The sequence below is a fragment of the Sebastes umbrosus genome, chromosome 13, assembly GCF_015220745.1.
Source record: "Sebastes umbrosus isolate fSebUmb1 chromosome 13, fSebUmb1.pri, whole genome shotgun sequence".
In the NCBI taxonomy this organism is placed as follows: Eukaryota; Metazoa; Chordata; class Actinopteri; order Perciformes; family Sebastidae; genus Sebastes; species Sebastes umbrosus.
The window spans coordinates 26,015,672-26,031,511 of NC_051281.1; the positions used below are offsets into that span (position 1 = coordinate 26,015,672).

The following is a 15,840-nucleotide window of genomic DNA, read 5'->3' on the forward strand; positions in this document are numbered from 1 at the left end:
CCCGGTGTGTAACGGCCTTAAGGTTAATGCTTTTTAAATATATTGATGTGCAAATTAATGGCACGGAAAGAGCGCCCCCCCGGTGTGTAACGGCCTTAAGGTTAATGCTTTTTATTCTGCAAAGTCATGCAACCAAGTAAACAGTTTGATGTGTGGAAAACTTCAGCTGGTTAATGAACAATTCCAATTCTCTTCCAGTGATCACCCCTTAGCAGAGAGCAACGTTAGCACTCCGTCCCAACCCACTACTGATTCGGGCTTCCGCTCCCAGGCTACAGAGAGTGCCTACCCCACTCCCACCCCCTCATACCAAGCCCTGAACACCCCCGCTTCTTCCTACCTAGACTCCAGTTCTCCGACCTCTTCCTACCTTGGCACTACTACCCCTACACTATCCTACCTTGGCCCCAACATCATGCTGGGGAGCTATGCGACCTCAGATCCCAGACCGCCCGCCTCAGAACCCTTCCAGACAACGCTCAGCCACGGAAGTCCCCGTGCACAGCACCGGACCAACGTCCTTGGCTCCCCCTACAACCCCCTCCTCCAGCAGCGCTCATGTGCTATTCAGGATGGTTCTATCATAATGGGCCAGCAAACATCACCTGCTAACGGCTTTGATTTGGGCATGATGGGTCTCGGTAGCAGTCCCATCCTCGGTCGTCGTCCGTCTCAGGGAGCTCAGAGCAGCCCAGTCCTCAGCAGACAGGCCTCTTCGGGACCGGGGCCTCAGCGGAGCCCGGTCCTCAGCAGACAGCCGTCCCTGGGCCATCCCATGCAGAGCAGCCCCGTGCTCAGCCGACAGCCGTCCATCACGAACCCCCAAGGAAGTCCAGTTTTGGGTCGTCACCCTTCTGTATCGCAGGTGTCCCAGAGAAGCCCCAGTCTGGACCGTCACCCTATGCACAGCGGTTACACCACCCCAGATGAGAGACACGGGAACCTGTCACGACAAAGCAGCTCCTCGGGCTACCAGGGACCACCCACTCCCTCCTTCCCCATCTCGCCTGCAGGCTACCAAGATGGGGGGATGATGGGGATGGGGATGGGTGTAGGGTTCCGGCAGGGCAGCCCAGCCCCTGGTTTCCAGCCTCAGCTTCCAGAAAAGAGGCGCATGTCGAGCGGCGATAGACCGAACGGAGCAGTGTCCTACGGCACGCTGAACGGGAAGATTATGTCCCCAGCAGTGAGTGGAGGAAGCAATCCCGGCTACTTCCACACCCTCTCTGACTTCTCCAGGTTCAATATGCCCGGTAAGGACATACAGTACATTATCTGGAGTGACATGTAAACAGATTGTGTAGTTCTTCTCTTTTTGCTCCTTTCTCTCACTTTCTGTGACATTCTTTTGATTTTTTTGTCGCAGATGGAAGTCCTGAGAGCAGGCTGAATGTCAAGTTTGTCCAAGACACGTCCAAGTTCTGGTACAAGCCAGACATTTCCAGGGAGCAAGGTAAGATGCTGAGAGGCTCAAATTTGACCTTTAGACAATTATTGTAACATTCCTTGCCCTTTCATTTCTACTTCATGGTGCCAGGTGCCTGCTGGGGATCAGTGTGTGCCACTCCGGCAAAATGTTTAGACAATTATATTAAGGAATATTGCACCTATTCCACCTATGGTTTCAATATCAAAGACTCACCCCCTATACGCTGTGGAGATGCTAGCCCTTGCTGGCCCTTCTGTGTCGAGATTGCATGTTCTCCCCGTGTCAGCGTGGGTTTTCTCCGGCTTCCTCCCGCATAGATGTCCTAGATACTCTTTTTCAATAAGGAACTAGGTCAGCATTATTTCTGGTGGAGTATTCCTATGAAGCATTTAAAATGTGGTTGGGATGATCGACCTTTAATGCTTTTGCTAAATTGGAAGGCACGGCGTTAACTTTCACGCAAACGAGCCCTGACGTAATCACATCTCATAAATGCATGTGCACACATTATGCGATAATGAATATGCACGGAGATAAAAATACACACATACCGGTCTATAAACATCTCTGTACATGTGTGTTTGGTTGTGAGGTCAGTGGCTATTGGCTGCCCCATCTGCATTTGCTCATGTCCAGTATTGGATTATATCATGTTAAATGCAAGCACATGCTCGACTGCAATGACATCACACACACTAACACTCACACACACACATGCACACAGAGTTTATACTTAGTGCCGTGTGCTCCCAGGAGAAAAGCCACACCACATGCAGAGAATTAGGGAACATCTGCATGTGTTGCTCATCTCATCCATCTTCCTTCCTTAAACTATCACATGTGGACAGGCGGAGACCTTGAACTGAATAGTGAAGTAATTGATCTAAAGCTCCTCTCCTTGAACAATAGCGTGTCTAAAACGAAGTGGCTTGTTAAATGTTGTAGTTGTAATGAAATACAGACTGACTATCAATATTTCAAACGAAAAGGTCAGGACTTGGCTTGTGCCTTTTGCTTTTTGGTCGTTCTTATAATGTTTTGCTACCTTTTTCTGTAGTTCATCTTGATGCTTTAATGAGCTGGCTTAGCCAGTGCAGTATACAAGGCTTTTCAATTACCAATGTCCCTGTTATTCATTTATCAAGTACTGTACTGCTATGTCTGTGTCTTGTCCTGTTTTTTCTTTTAGTGACCTGTCAAGGGACTGCAGATGTAATTTAGCTCTAAGCTAACTCTAATACACTACATCAAATAGCGGTCAGACTGTATTTAGTCACAGTGGTGCTTTGGGCTAAATGCTATCAGCATGCTAAGATGCTTACAATGACAAATTCTCATGTTTAGCAGGTATATTGATTACCATGTTTACCATTTGAGTTTTGCATGTTAGCATTCTGTTATTTTCTAATCAGCACTAAACACAAAGTACAGTTGAGGCCGATGGGAAAGGTGTTAGTTTTGCAGGTATTTGGCATCGGACACATTCAAATTTTGACGTCTGGTAGTTAAGACATTTCACTACAACTCATAGACTCTATATAATAAGTGGACATAGTCATTGTGACATCACCAATTGGATTGTTGCCTACGGTTTTGAAGGTTTTGAGTTTGTAATTTTGGCCGTCGCCATCTGTTTTTTTTTGCAATCAGAAGTGACACGAGAGGGTGGAGTACAACCGAAGACATTTTTAGATGACCAAAATATAACAATTAACTTGCATGAACTGAAAACACTCTGTGAAAGGGTTAAAGTTCTGATATGAAAACACGAACAACTCCCAGACCGGACAACACCGTAGTAGCCACCTGTCAATCTGTTTTATGGTCTATTTGAATATAAGTTTAAGGCACTTCAACATTGGTTTCACTTCTCAGAACCGGAGGTTGCCCCTTGCTACAAACCAAATGTCCACCTCATGGTGGCACTAGAGGAAAAGTCCGACGATCTCCTCAGTCATCAGGGTTCGTGGACTATGAATATCTGTACAAAATTTCACGGCGATCCATCTAATAGTCGTTGAGATCTTTTCAATGCGGACCAAAGTGGTGGACCAACTGACCGAGCCTTTTTCCATCAATAGAGACTTACTGCTAGCGTGGTTTAAATTAAAAGAGTTGAGCATGTCAAAGTGGCCTAATGTATCACTACACTCACAATTAATGTTCCAATAGTATCAAATAACTGATTGTCCACTGTGTTACAGCTATTGGCCTGCTGAGAGAGAGGGAGCCTGGAGCCTTTGTTATCCGGGACAGTCACTCGTTCAGAGGGGCGTACGGCTTGGCAATGAAGGTGGCCTCTCCTCCACCGTCAGTGCATCAGAACAAGAAAGGTAGGCGGCAGCATGCTGGTTTACGTGACTTACTAATGCAACAAGTATTTACTCCTCTGCTTTGTGTCTCATCTTTCTCCCTGGTGTGTTCTTTGGTCAGGGTGGAGACAGAATTGAAGTTAATGTCTTAATACCAGATATATGAGGTGATGTCTCCGTGTTAAACAGCTGTGACCCGTCTCTCCCTCTCAGGTGACATCAACAACGAGCTGGTGAGGCACTTCCTGATCGAGAGCAGCCCTAAAGGAGTGAAGCTGAAGGGGTGTCCCAACGAGCCTTACTTTGGTTAGTGGAGGCCTGCATGACATTCACATGTGCACTGACAGCTTTGCGAAGCTGTGAAGAGTCTGGAGGAAAAGTCAAAACACTTGTGCTCCTTTCTGTGTGTCTGTCACAGACCTGCACCCTTTTCCAACTTCTATAACATGTAATCCTACTGTAATTATAGTATTGACTGTAGCGACCTACTGTAACTTCTGTTCTCCTCACTAATTACACTGCAAAGCTATATGATGTATGATGTGTGTGTGTGTGTGTTTGTCTCCTCTGCCAAATCCAAAATGGGGCCAGCTGATTTTTTTGTGTTGCCTCTCGTTGTTTCTTCTTTCTCTGCTGTCTTCAACTCATAACTCAATCCATCACTCTTTTACTTGTGTGAAGTTGCTGTTTGTATTATTGTACAACTACTAATACCAAAAGAATGATGGGTTGTGTTTTTTTTCTACATTGCTAATAGTTTGTTTTACTTACCATTGTAAATCTAACAAGCCACATTTAAAGCAGCAGTGGCTAGAAATGGAGCAAATGTGATTAAAAAAAAGTTATTTTTCTAAAACTGTCACTATATCCTGACAGTATGTGACAGGTAATCTGAAAAAAATCATGTGCCTCTGTGTCCTCCGGTGCTCCTAATGGCATCTGCAAGATGTGGGTTGATTCTCGTGGTGTGTTTACAGGTTTTGGGGGGGAGTACTACTGCAGCTGTGGAAAACGAGTTGTATGTATGAAGTGTTTTGTGGCTCCGATGCTTGTCTCTGACTGTTTCTTGTGTTTGTTTGACAGGCTGTCTGTCCGCCTTGGTCTACCAACATGCTATCACACCACTGGCCCTACCCTGCAAACTACTTATCCCTACCACAGGTCTGTGGATCCAAATGTGTGTTCAGCAAAACCGTTATGCATTTTTATGTGATTCATTGTTGTTTCTGAGCCCAGTTATGATCACATCCACAGTTAAAAGCTCTATTTAAAGGAATACTTCTCCCCCCAAATCATTTGTATATCAATTACTCACCCCGTCTTACCTTGAATTCTTGAAGAAAACGTTGTCTTTTCTCGCATGCGTCCACGGTGAACGGAGAATCAAAAAACAGAAAAGTCTCGATGATTTGAAGTTAATTGGGGGTTGCGTTTAACAACAGCAAAACTATATCCGTTACCTTGTTAGCAACATCCATTGCTAACAAGTGGGTAAATGAGACTACAAAACTGATTATACTGTGTGAGTCGTGTGGGAGTTTGTAAACGGATGTTTTGCTATAGTTTTGCTGTTAAACATGGCCCCCATTTACTTCAGTTCATCAAGACTTTTCTACATTTTTTTAGTCTTTGTGGAGGCAGGCGAAAAAATAAGAAGAAAGTAACACGGGCTGAGTAATTGATAGACAAATAATCGTTTCGTGGTGAAGTATTCCTCTAAACTGAAAGAGTATTACACAAGTTACACAAATTAACTTTCCAAAAAAAGAAAAAAACAATCATAAGGAGTTGCCCCACCTGCACCATTATTTTAAATCAGTTTGGTTCCAGGCATTTCCATCTGTGAATACTTTTGTTGCTAGGTATGATTTAAAAGTGATTACCATAAAAGTGTCTTTCTCGCAGGTAGATATACAGTGTATAAAATCAGTGGTGAGACTGGAACCTGTAATTAACATAGTAATAGACACATGTTGATGTTTAGTGAAGGAAATAATGGTGACAACAAAGTTACCCCTGCAGGAGCCCTCAGTGCAACTAAATGAAAACTGAACTTTATGACAACACCAGTTAACTTGCTCTCTCTCGCGTTTTATGTAGATCTTATTGAAGAAGTGCCAGAAGTCGCCACACCAAATCCACTGGCCGAAAGGCTGAAACAAGGAGCAGGTAAAACATAAACTCACTTTCATTCATTCTCTTTGTTAAAAGCAGTGCTGTCACAGCTTTAGGACATTAATGACCACGTTATTAATGTGTCCTGACTCATCCCGTTCGCTTGTTCTGACAACGTGACATCCTTGTTATCCCAGTGCAGAGGGCCCCTGCTGATTCCCATGGTAAACCCTGTGCACTTTTATTTGGAATCCGACATCTGGAATGTGCATCCTGTTTGTTTGTCCGTGTATGTTTTAACCTGCAAGAAATGAAGATAAATGATTAATGTAACAGAATTCTTTGAGCTGTATTTAGATCTTGTCCGTTAACATTAGTGTCCAGCTTCTTGTCCATAACAGACAGAATGTTTTATGTGGAATGATATTGGATGGATTTGTTTCTAAAACGGTTTGACCCCAACTTTGTTCCAGACAGCATGTTCTCTAATGAGAGGAAATCAATATATGTGCATGAATCCGTCAAAACAGGCATTAATAACATTTTGAACAGGAATCATTTTTTGATAAATACAATCTGTATAGTTTTGCCCTCACAGAAATGACTGTTCCATTTGACATTTCTTTTGTTATCTGACTGGGACGTCTGCTCTCTTCCCAGCATGCAACGTGCTCTACATCAACTCAGTGGAGATGGAATCACTGACGGGCCCTCAGGCTGTTGCCAAGGCCATATCTGAGACACTGGCTGCCGCTTCTCCAGCTCCTGCCACCATTGTGCACTTCAAGGTGTCTTCGCAAGGCATCACGCTGACCGACAACCAGAGGAAGTAAGTCTGGATACCACCAGTCAACTGTTGAATGACCTCCTGAAATGTTTGACTCACAAGATAAAGGAGGTTTTGCTGCAGATTGATGTCGTAAAGAGACACAAGTTTCTGCTTTATGCAAATGTATGTATATATTTATTATTGGAAATCAATTAACAACACAAAACAATGAGAAATATTGTCCAGAAACCCTCACAGGAGCGTTATTTAACCTCCTTTTAAACAACTAGTATGACATGATTGGTACCAAACGATTCCTTTGGTTTTTATAGTTTCATTTGATGCCAGTATCTTCACTCTAACTTTAAAATTGCAAGTCGCGTTATGCATTAAAGAAATGAGTGGTATTAAAACGAATTTGCGTTAAGGTGTTATCGCGTTAACTTTGACAGCCCTTGTAGTTATAGAGATATTATGGTTAGTTGCTGTGTCTTTATAGCCAAACAGCTACTGTGGTGCTAATGTAGCAGCTAGGTGGCTAGCAAGCTCCGGGCGTGTTCAGCTCGCGATTGGCTCGGGCAGATGTGTGGGCCGGACCTCGATACCGTGGCTCCAGCTGCCCCAATCACTGCTGAGCAGACTCTGGCTCCAAATGACGCCCAAATCTCTTGAGTATTTTGGCTTCACTTTTGTACAGTGGGGAGGAAGTGGAGACGCGGCGTCCATCTATATATACAGTCTGCTCTTTGAATGCACAAAAATTGCAATGCCAATGGATATCAGGTTAGAAAATACAACATTTGCCTGATTTAATGTGACTTCCGGTACAAACCATGCCCACGTCCCGCACCCATCCGAATACAGACACAGATAATAACGTCTGCACACTTCTATCAGAGACAATGCTGTAGTTAGTTTGACAATCACCAGTTGGACACACGTTTTACCCAGTAGAGTCTGCATTGAGTTGAAGTTAGTTTAAAGTTCATATTGACCAACTGGATGTGTATAATCAATGGCTGTAATCAGCTAACCAGTTTCATGGAGGAAACCAGGTGTTAGTCATGCTATAATTATAAGCATGATGATGGAGGCTACCTCCAGATTAAACTAATTATGTCCACATAATGCACATTTTCATTTTCATTTTCAATTTTTTCAGGCTTTTCTTCCGACGCCACTATCCTACCAACACTGTCACGTTCTGCGATACTGACCCTCAGGACAGAAAGTGAGTACAGAGACATGAAAATGATTTCTTAAAATGCCATTAGTGGTTTGTTTTAGGCTGATAAGATGCAAAATTACTGAGTACCAAAATACTTTAAAAATCTTGTTATTCTTAATAGGTCTTTGTCTACTGTTTGTATTGTTATTTGTACTATTATTGATTGTGTGAATCCTGCATTTCACTCCTTCGATGCAGTTAACTTCTCAGAAAACTTAGCAGCAAGCCCACAATTCATCAGTATGCAGCTGTCTGTCTCCAAATGTTAACACATATCAAATCTTTACAGGTGGAACAAGCCTGAGGGAGGCACGGCCAAGTAAGTGGACTTCTGCGGATTACAGTGCTACCGTTGATCTGATGTTTCTTCAGAACAAAGGGGAAAAGGGGGGGTTACGTGAAAATCATGATTGGATAAGCGATTACAGATAATGATAATGATTATATATATATATACAGCATATGTGATTATATATAATTTCAGTTATCTATTGACATGGATTCCATTGTAAACGCAGTCCAATGCTTAAACGTGACAGCTTTTACAAATAAATCTCCCAACGTTGTCTTTCCAGGCTGTTTGGGTTTGTGGCGCGTAAGCAGGGAAGCACAACGGACAACGTCAGCCACCTCTTCGCCGAGACGGACCCCGACCAGCCCGCCAGCGCTATCGTCAACTTCGTCTCGAAGATGATCGCCGCGCAGAAACGATGAGAGCTGTCAGCAAAAAAAAACCGGCGTGCTTTTTTTTTTTTTTTTAACGCCTTTGGTTATTTCCTTGCCCTTTAACCTCAGACACTTAACTTTCTGTTTTGAACAATTTAGCATTTGGTTTTACGCGTCACCTTATTTTTCCTGCTCTTTTTACATTTGCGTGCGTGTCTGCGTGTGTTTGTGCATGAAAGACGGAGAGTGTGTGGTGTATGTATGTGTGTGAGCGGCTTGCATGCATGTGCTTTTCTTCTTGGACGGACTCCAGAATGGACCAGAGGAAGTGCAGGGATGGGGCGTGGCTGTGTGTGACAATGGGACGGGAGGCGATTGGGATCTCCCCTGGCAGGGTAACGCATGAAACAGGAAGAGGGAATGACAACGTGTGTGCAAATGTTATTTTTTAGCAATTGTTTCAGTTTTTTATTTTTTTAAAAGAAGAAGTCAAGTTGTGTGATGTAAAGGTGGATTGTAAATCTATCAGGCTTTTGACCAGTCAACCAAAGATTTTAAAAAAAGTAGTCAGGGCGTGTATAGTGTGCCACTGTCTGAGGGGTCGGAAGTATTCTTTTGTAAAAACAAATATGGCTGCTTAATCAAAAATACTGAACTGTTTCTTTTCTGTATGTACTGATACTGTAGGTCAATTCTGCACCGTCGCCGTCTTGCGAACAATGTTGTCGGACATTTTTTGCGGCTGGCGAGGTCTGTGTAAATATTCTAGGTTGCTTTATGAGTAGGACTGTTCTAGATGACATTTGGTGCCTGACTTTCTTTTTGTAATGCAGAGCTGCGTAGGAAAAAAAGAAGAACATGAAACTTTCCGAGGCTCTTAAATATGCAAAATAGCCAAACTTGGACATAAGGTTGCTCTCCAAAATTCCCACGGGTCCTTCGATATAGTAGTGCAACGGATGTTATTCCTCTGAAGTGCAGCTAGAGTCTGACATTTATCGGCTAAAACTGTTTCTCTTGTGCGTCATCACTGAAGTCACTGAATCACAAAGTCTCTTGATCGCTTTGGTCAGACAAGTAAAGGAGAGGATCTGCCATCATTTTCTGTTCAGCACATCGCCACACTATTCCACTCATTACTGAAGGGCCTAACGTTTTTTTTGTGAGGACGATCTTTATAGAAAAGTCTAGTCCTGCTATACCGCTCTTCAGTTTTCTGTGTTCAAACTTTCCGTCAATAGAAAAGAAGCTCTTTGCGTCAGCCGGCCAAAACTGTTAACAACTCACACCCTACCCAAAAGTAAGCTATACATATAAATATACATATATATAGATATATATTAAAAAAAAAACTTCCAAACAGTGACTTAAGATATTTATTTTTTTGCTTTGTTGCTCTGTATACATGTATTATAAAGTATACATCAAGATTACTGAAAACGAGAAGAAAAGCTTTTTATTTTGGCTAAAGTCAAGTGCATTGACATATATATAAGGTGTAAAGTGTGTGCATTTCAAACTGTTGTTTTTTTATGTTTTTTTCACAGCATTACTTCCTTTTGTTAACATTCTTGTTTTCTTGGGGAGGCTTTGTTTTTGTTTTTTTAAGTGAGGCGAAAATATTTTGTATGAAAGATTGCTGTTACTAAAGTCCAAATTGGAGTTATCCTAAAGCGATGCCAACACAATTGTTTTATTAACTTAAACCTGCCTAGAAAATACATTGTCCAAGTTTAGCACTTAAATGTTGAAGTATTATCGGTGTGTTTCTACATGTCAAAAAAGAGAAGATATGGACAGACCCTCATTTCATGTCATAATAATTGCATGTGTGGAGGCAGACTTAACTAGTTCCTGTAGTTCTACAGTAACCTCAGCGTTGGTTCTGGAGCTTGTTCATGGAAAACTAGTCAGATCAGTAAGTAGCTGCTGCTGCCCTCATGTGGTGCGGAAAAATCATTACAAAAGGAACCACTTTTATTCTAACAGTGTTTTAGCTGTGATTATGGCACGTAAAAAGGGTAAACGTTTGAGTTAAGTAATCTGATCACTGAGAAAATGAACTTCAATTTTAATTGCATATGCTAATTTTCATAACAAATTAGTTTTCTTTTGCATTTTAAAGGGGACATATTATGATTTTTTTTTTTTTTCATTATTATGAAAAACTCACTTTTTCAGTGCTTATGCATATACATTTGAGTATCTGGAGTGCATACCAACCCGGAAACTGTGAAATAAGACAACCCAGTCAGTTTTCTGGTAGGGTGGCTCGATGAGAAAACGTGTGATTCAACAAGACATTCAGATTTGGCTCCCCTTCCTATGTCACATGCAGGCTCATTAGAATATACCGCCCACAGCTTGAGAACTACCTTTGCAAAGGTGCACCATATTTTTCTCGCAAGCAAATCAGAGCATACTGGGCTTTTTCTTAAAGAGACAGGCGCTAAAACGGAGTGTTTCAGACAGAGGAGGAATACAGGTATATTCAGATGGACAGAATAAGAAAAATAATGTGTTTTTTGAACATTAAAGCATGTAAACATGTTCTAGTAGAAACCCAAAATACAACAATATGAACCTGGAACTGAGCATGATATGTTCCCTTTAAAGTCCCATTCATTCAAGGATTGAGTAGTAGCGGTTATGACACCCTCCTTTATGCCTGATGCTCTAGGATCACTTGGCAGCATGATGTAAACTAATTAAAAAAGGGTTAGTTACATTCTGACTCAAATGTACTTCTTAAAAAAATAAATAATAATTCAGCACTTACAGGGCTTTTGTATCTGACTAGAATGTTCCATTATTTATTAGCAAGAGCCTGCATGCTCAAGTCAAGTTATCTTAACGCTGCTGACTGTAATCCGTACACAGTATCCTCAAGTCTTACTCAACCCAGCCAGTTCCAGAAAGATGCCCATCGATAGTTATCATCAGGTTTTGATTTTCACGTGACGACTGACTGTGTCTTGACAGAGGAATCTATATTTTTTGCCTTCAAAATGCTCGTTGAGAAGAGAGGATGTCCTCTTCTTCAAACTGAATGTTCGCCATTTGTTTGCCAAGATGGAAACTCTAGTGGCGTCTGCCCACTTTGACAGATCAGCCCGGACTGTAGAATGTGTGTGAATGAGCTACTATGCCTGTATAGAGCTTTGTCATTTTTTTTGGTTTGCTACATTGTATGGCTTTTACTATTTCTGATGGAAAAAAAAAACACATTAAAAAGCAGTACAAATCAAAAATGTATACAACATTGCTTGTGTTTTTGTTACACATGTAATTTGGCATCCATCACTGGGTCTTTATTTATATAGAGATAAGATAAAAACAAGCTTAGGACAAAATATGCAGTCATAGTGTCACAAAATCTTTCCAACCTTAACCAATTATATATTTTTTTTAACTCAAACCACTGTCTCCATAACCGTAACCCAGCCGTTTTATTTGCAGAACATTCACCAAACCTTAACCAAACCTTAACCATCAGCATAGAAATGGCAAATCAGATTATGATGTGCTGTGTTTTGAAAGGTAATGACAAACAACCTATTTTTTGTTTTTGTAATTTAGTTTGGAGGGCTTGACCAAACTGCAATGTTGATTAAAGGGATAGTTTGGGTGTTTTGAAGTTGGGTTGTATGTGGTACTTATCCATAGTCAGTGTATTACCTATAGTAGATGACGGTCAGCACGCCCCCAGTTTGGAGAAACAGACTGCACAGAAGCAAAGCGATGTACTGATGTGGACAGGGGCAGCAGAAAAACACATTTTTAAACACCTAAAAAAAAGGCTCACCCAAAAAAAATCAATATCAGTTTAAGTTAGGGCTGTCAAAGTTAACGCGATAATAACGTGTTAATACAAATTAGTTTTAAAGCCACTAATTTCTTTAACGCATTCACTTAACTTGTGATTTTTAGGTTGTAGCGGACTCAGTTTTAAAGCTAGAGTGAAGATACATGGGCACCAACCATGTCATACTAAATTGTCAAGAAGGAAGTTAAATAACGCTAGAAATTTAAGTTAGATTTCCAAAAAACTGGCATGGCCATTTTCAAAGGAATCCCTTGACCCTGAAAATTGGTTCTATGGTTACCCACAAGTCTCCCCTTTAAAGACATGCCCACTTTATAATCACATAAAGTTAATGAAAGATAAAAGATAACCACATGCAGTTTGGGGCAAGTCATAGTCAAGTCAGCACACTGACACACTGACAGCTGTTGTTGCCTGTTGGGCTGCAGTTTGCCATGTTATGATTTGAGCATATTTTTTATGCTAAATGCAGTACGTGTGAGGGTTTCTGGACAATGTTTGTCATTGTTTTGTTTTGTTAATTGATTTCCAATAATAAATATATACATACATTTGCATAACGCAACATATTTGTCCACTCCCATGATGATAAGAGTATTAAATACTTGACAAATCTCCCTTTAAGACATGTTGAACAGAAAAAAAGTGTGATTAATTTGCGAATAATCGTGATTCAATATTTTAATTGATTGACAGCCCTAGTTGAAGTGTATGCTATATTTAGAATATTTTCAACAATTTACCTTACCGTCAGACAGCCATTTCAGACGGGGTACTGTAGCCGTTATCTATGCTCTCTTCAAAGCCACCAGACTCCTTTGACAAAAACAGTAATTTTACCCCACAGAACGGTTAGTTGTTGACACCAAAGTAACACAATAACACAAACAAATGTAAAGAAACCAATGAGGTCACGAAATAGAACTAACAAATTATGTGCAACGTCTGCATTTAGCAAGTTTTAATTCACTTTTTTGGTTGGAGAATGAACTATGTCTTCAGGCTTCAGGAGGATGAGACACGTCTTTGTCACAGCCAAACTGTGTGAATTACAGTAGAACAGCAACAAATGGCTTTTCCATTAAAATACATAACTCAGTCTAGCTTCAACTAGCGGGATCGCTGGTAGTGCAGTCTCATGACATCACTGCATTAGTCTATAAAAGTTTGAAACTGTTGTAATAAAATTTTATGGACAGCAATGTTCTGTGCCCTTACCAGCTTAATAAAATAAAAAAAATGCAGACATTTAAAATAAGCAGGCTGCAGGAATGTGACACTATAAAATTTCTCTGAACATTGTCATTCATTTTTATTTCAGTGATGTAATGAGGCTGCTTTTGCTCCAGTCTTGAGAACTCCAAACTTATAAAATGAAAGGACATAAAAAGCATAAGAATGTTTAGAAATAGTGATGTATTAAATAAACTCTGTAATATCTCACTCGATGGAAAAAAAGTGGTATAGCGTGAGACTGCAGAATGAGATGACATGACACCCTTACATTGTAGTGCACCAGTAATCCTCAATCCACAGCTTGTGAGCTGAATGTATCTGATGCTGTGAAGAAATGTAAATACAAAGAGCACTGAACTATGACGGGCCATACAAGACATAATTCATTCTTGCACTCACACACATATGCATTCTCCTTTCACATACATATATTTTCACTCGCACACACATATATTCTCCTTCCACACACATAAACATTCTCCTTTCACATACATACATTCTCTTTTCACATGCATATATTATCCTTTCACATAAATATAGTCTCCTTGCACATGCATATATACTTTACTTTTCAACACAAACATATATTTTCACTCGCACACACATACATTCTCCTTTAACATACATATATTTTCACTCGCACATACACAAATTTAGACTTAAACACATGTATTTTTGGACCTTTCGACTGCGGGCTCAGAGTTTTCGGTTCCAGAACAGCTGATCAGGGTCAGTTCAATCAACTCTGAGTAGGTTGAACCTGAACATAAAAAGCCATCATCAGTAGAGCTCTGATAATACGATTCACATGGCGACAGGTAAATAAGAGGCAGAACATCCATTTTAATCCAGTTGACGTAGAGATTGTAGTACATGTATGTACAGTATATGCTGACTGTGCACATTTATCTATAAAAAGGTCAGAGCGGGGAAAAGTGTTGATAATATAATAAAGTTTTATTCAGTGTGGTCCGATAAATCATCTTTTACCAGACTTACATTTCCTTAATGATAAAGTGGTGGAATCTGACTGTGTATTAGACTGTAGCCTGCATTACTTCTACAATATATTTGTTCAGCTCTGATGACAAAACACAGGAGCAGCAACTGAAGATGAAAAATATAGTTGAAGATGAAAAATATATTTAAACATAGAGACATGATTGTAAACTCACAGTCTGATCCAGTAATAATGTGTTTGGTGATTTAAAGGTTAAATAGAGTAGATGATAATAGACACCTAGTATTTGGATCTTGGCTCAACAGCATTCGGTAACTTTATTTCAGCTACTTCAACAAATGTAGTCAATTTAAACACAGTCAGTGAAATGCTGTTAAAACACGTTAAAAAAAACAAAAAATCTCACTTTATAACTCCATCCTGCTCACTCACAAATATTAATGTTATATTAAAACATAATGTAATCTTGTATAGACTGTCTTATCTTGTTTGTAAGGTGTCCTTGGTTGTCTTGAAAGGTGCCTATAAACAAAATAAAATCACCAGTACTTATATATTCTTCTCACGCGTACATATATTCTTCTTACGCGTACATATATTCTTCTCACACGTACATATATATTCTTCTCACACGTACATATATATTCTTCTCACGCGTACTTATATTCTTCTCACGCATCATCCCTGGAGCACTCTATGGAACAGCATATTGGAAATGTTCGGTAATGATAAATATTGTAAATTATTATATGTGGTTGCAATGGTAAAAATAATACATTTTAGTTATTGCATGTATTGAAAAATAGTACTAGAAAATGTATATTAAAATGAAAAAAATGGCTTCAAGGAAGAAAATAATAGAGTTTCTTGTTCATAACAAATATAAAAATTCAACTCTCAGGAACTTTTACAAGAATTTCCCAATTTGGGATCAATAAAGTACATCTATCTATCTATCTATCTATCTATCTATCTATCTATCTATCCATCGTATCATGTCTTTACTCTGGATGTGGTTGTTTAATTAATGTACTACTAATGTGGTGGTTGCAGTTACTTTACTGTACTGTTGCAGTTTACTGCATGAAAGTAGTTTCTTGTAGTCTGTGTGCCCAGTATCTGTAATAATAGGTTTGGCCACTTGATGCCAGTATTTCCTTTTCAGATGAAACAAAGCCTCAGAGGGAGTCTGCTGTAAATCCACTGACATTTGTCCAACTTGTTTGAACTGTACTTAAGATGGTCAGTGTTTACTGTTTCTATCTCATCTATGAAGTTCCTTAACAGTAAATTGTGTT

The 15,840-nt window shown here is 40.2% G+C and overlaps 1 protein-coding gene across 9 annotated transcripts in view; it reads left to right on the plus strand.

Moving 5' to 3' along the window:
- Window positions 1-11,774, plus strand: part of tns1b (tensin 1b) — a 205,480-nt gene extending 193,706 nt beyond the window's left edge. For 8 of the 9 annotated variants that reach the window (XM_037790812.1, XM_037790813.1, XM_037790815.1 and 5 more), the window contains 11 exons: window positions 199-1,253; window positions 1,367-1,453; window positions 3,634-3,762; window positions 3,955-4,047; window positions 4,825-4,902; window positions 5,842-5,910; window positions 6,054-6,080; window positions 6,517-6,685; window positions 7,788-7,856; window positions 8,143-8,172; window positions 8,429-11,774. In XM_037790812.1, the coding sequence (XP_037646740.1) occupies window positions 199-1,253; window positions 1,367-1,453; window positions 3,634-3,762; window positions 3,955-4,047; window positions 4,825-4,902; window positions 5,842-5,910; window positions 6,054-6,080; window positions 6,517-6,685; window positions 7,788-7,856; window positions 8,143-8,172; window positions 8,429-8,567 (1,945 nt within the window). In that variant the 3' untranslated portion in view covers window positions 8,568-11,774. The remainder of the gene's footprint in view (window positions 1-198; window positions 1,254-1,366; window positions 1,454-3,633; window positions 3,763-3,954; window positions 4,048-4,824; window positions 4,903-5,841; window positions 5,911-6,053; window positions 6,081-6,516; window positions 6,686-7,787; window positions 7,857-8,142; window positions 8,173-8,428) is intronic. The other variant, XM_037790820.1, reaches the window with a different exon arrangement.
- Window positions 11,775-15,840: the final 4,066 nt, after the last annotated feature.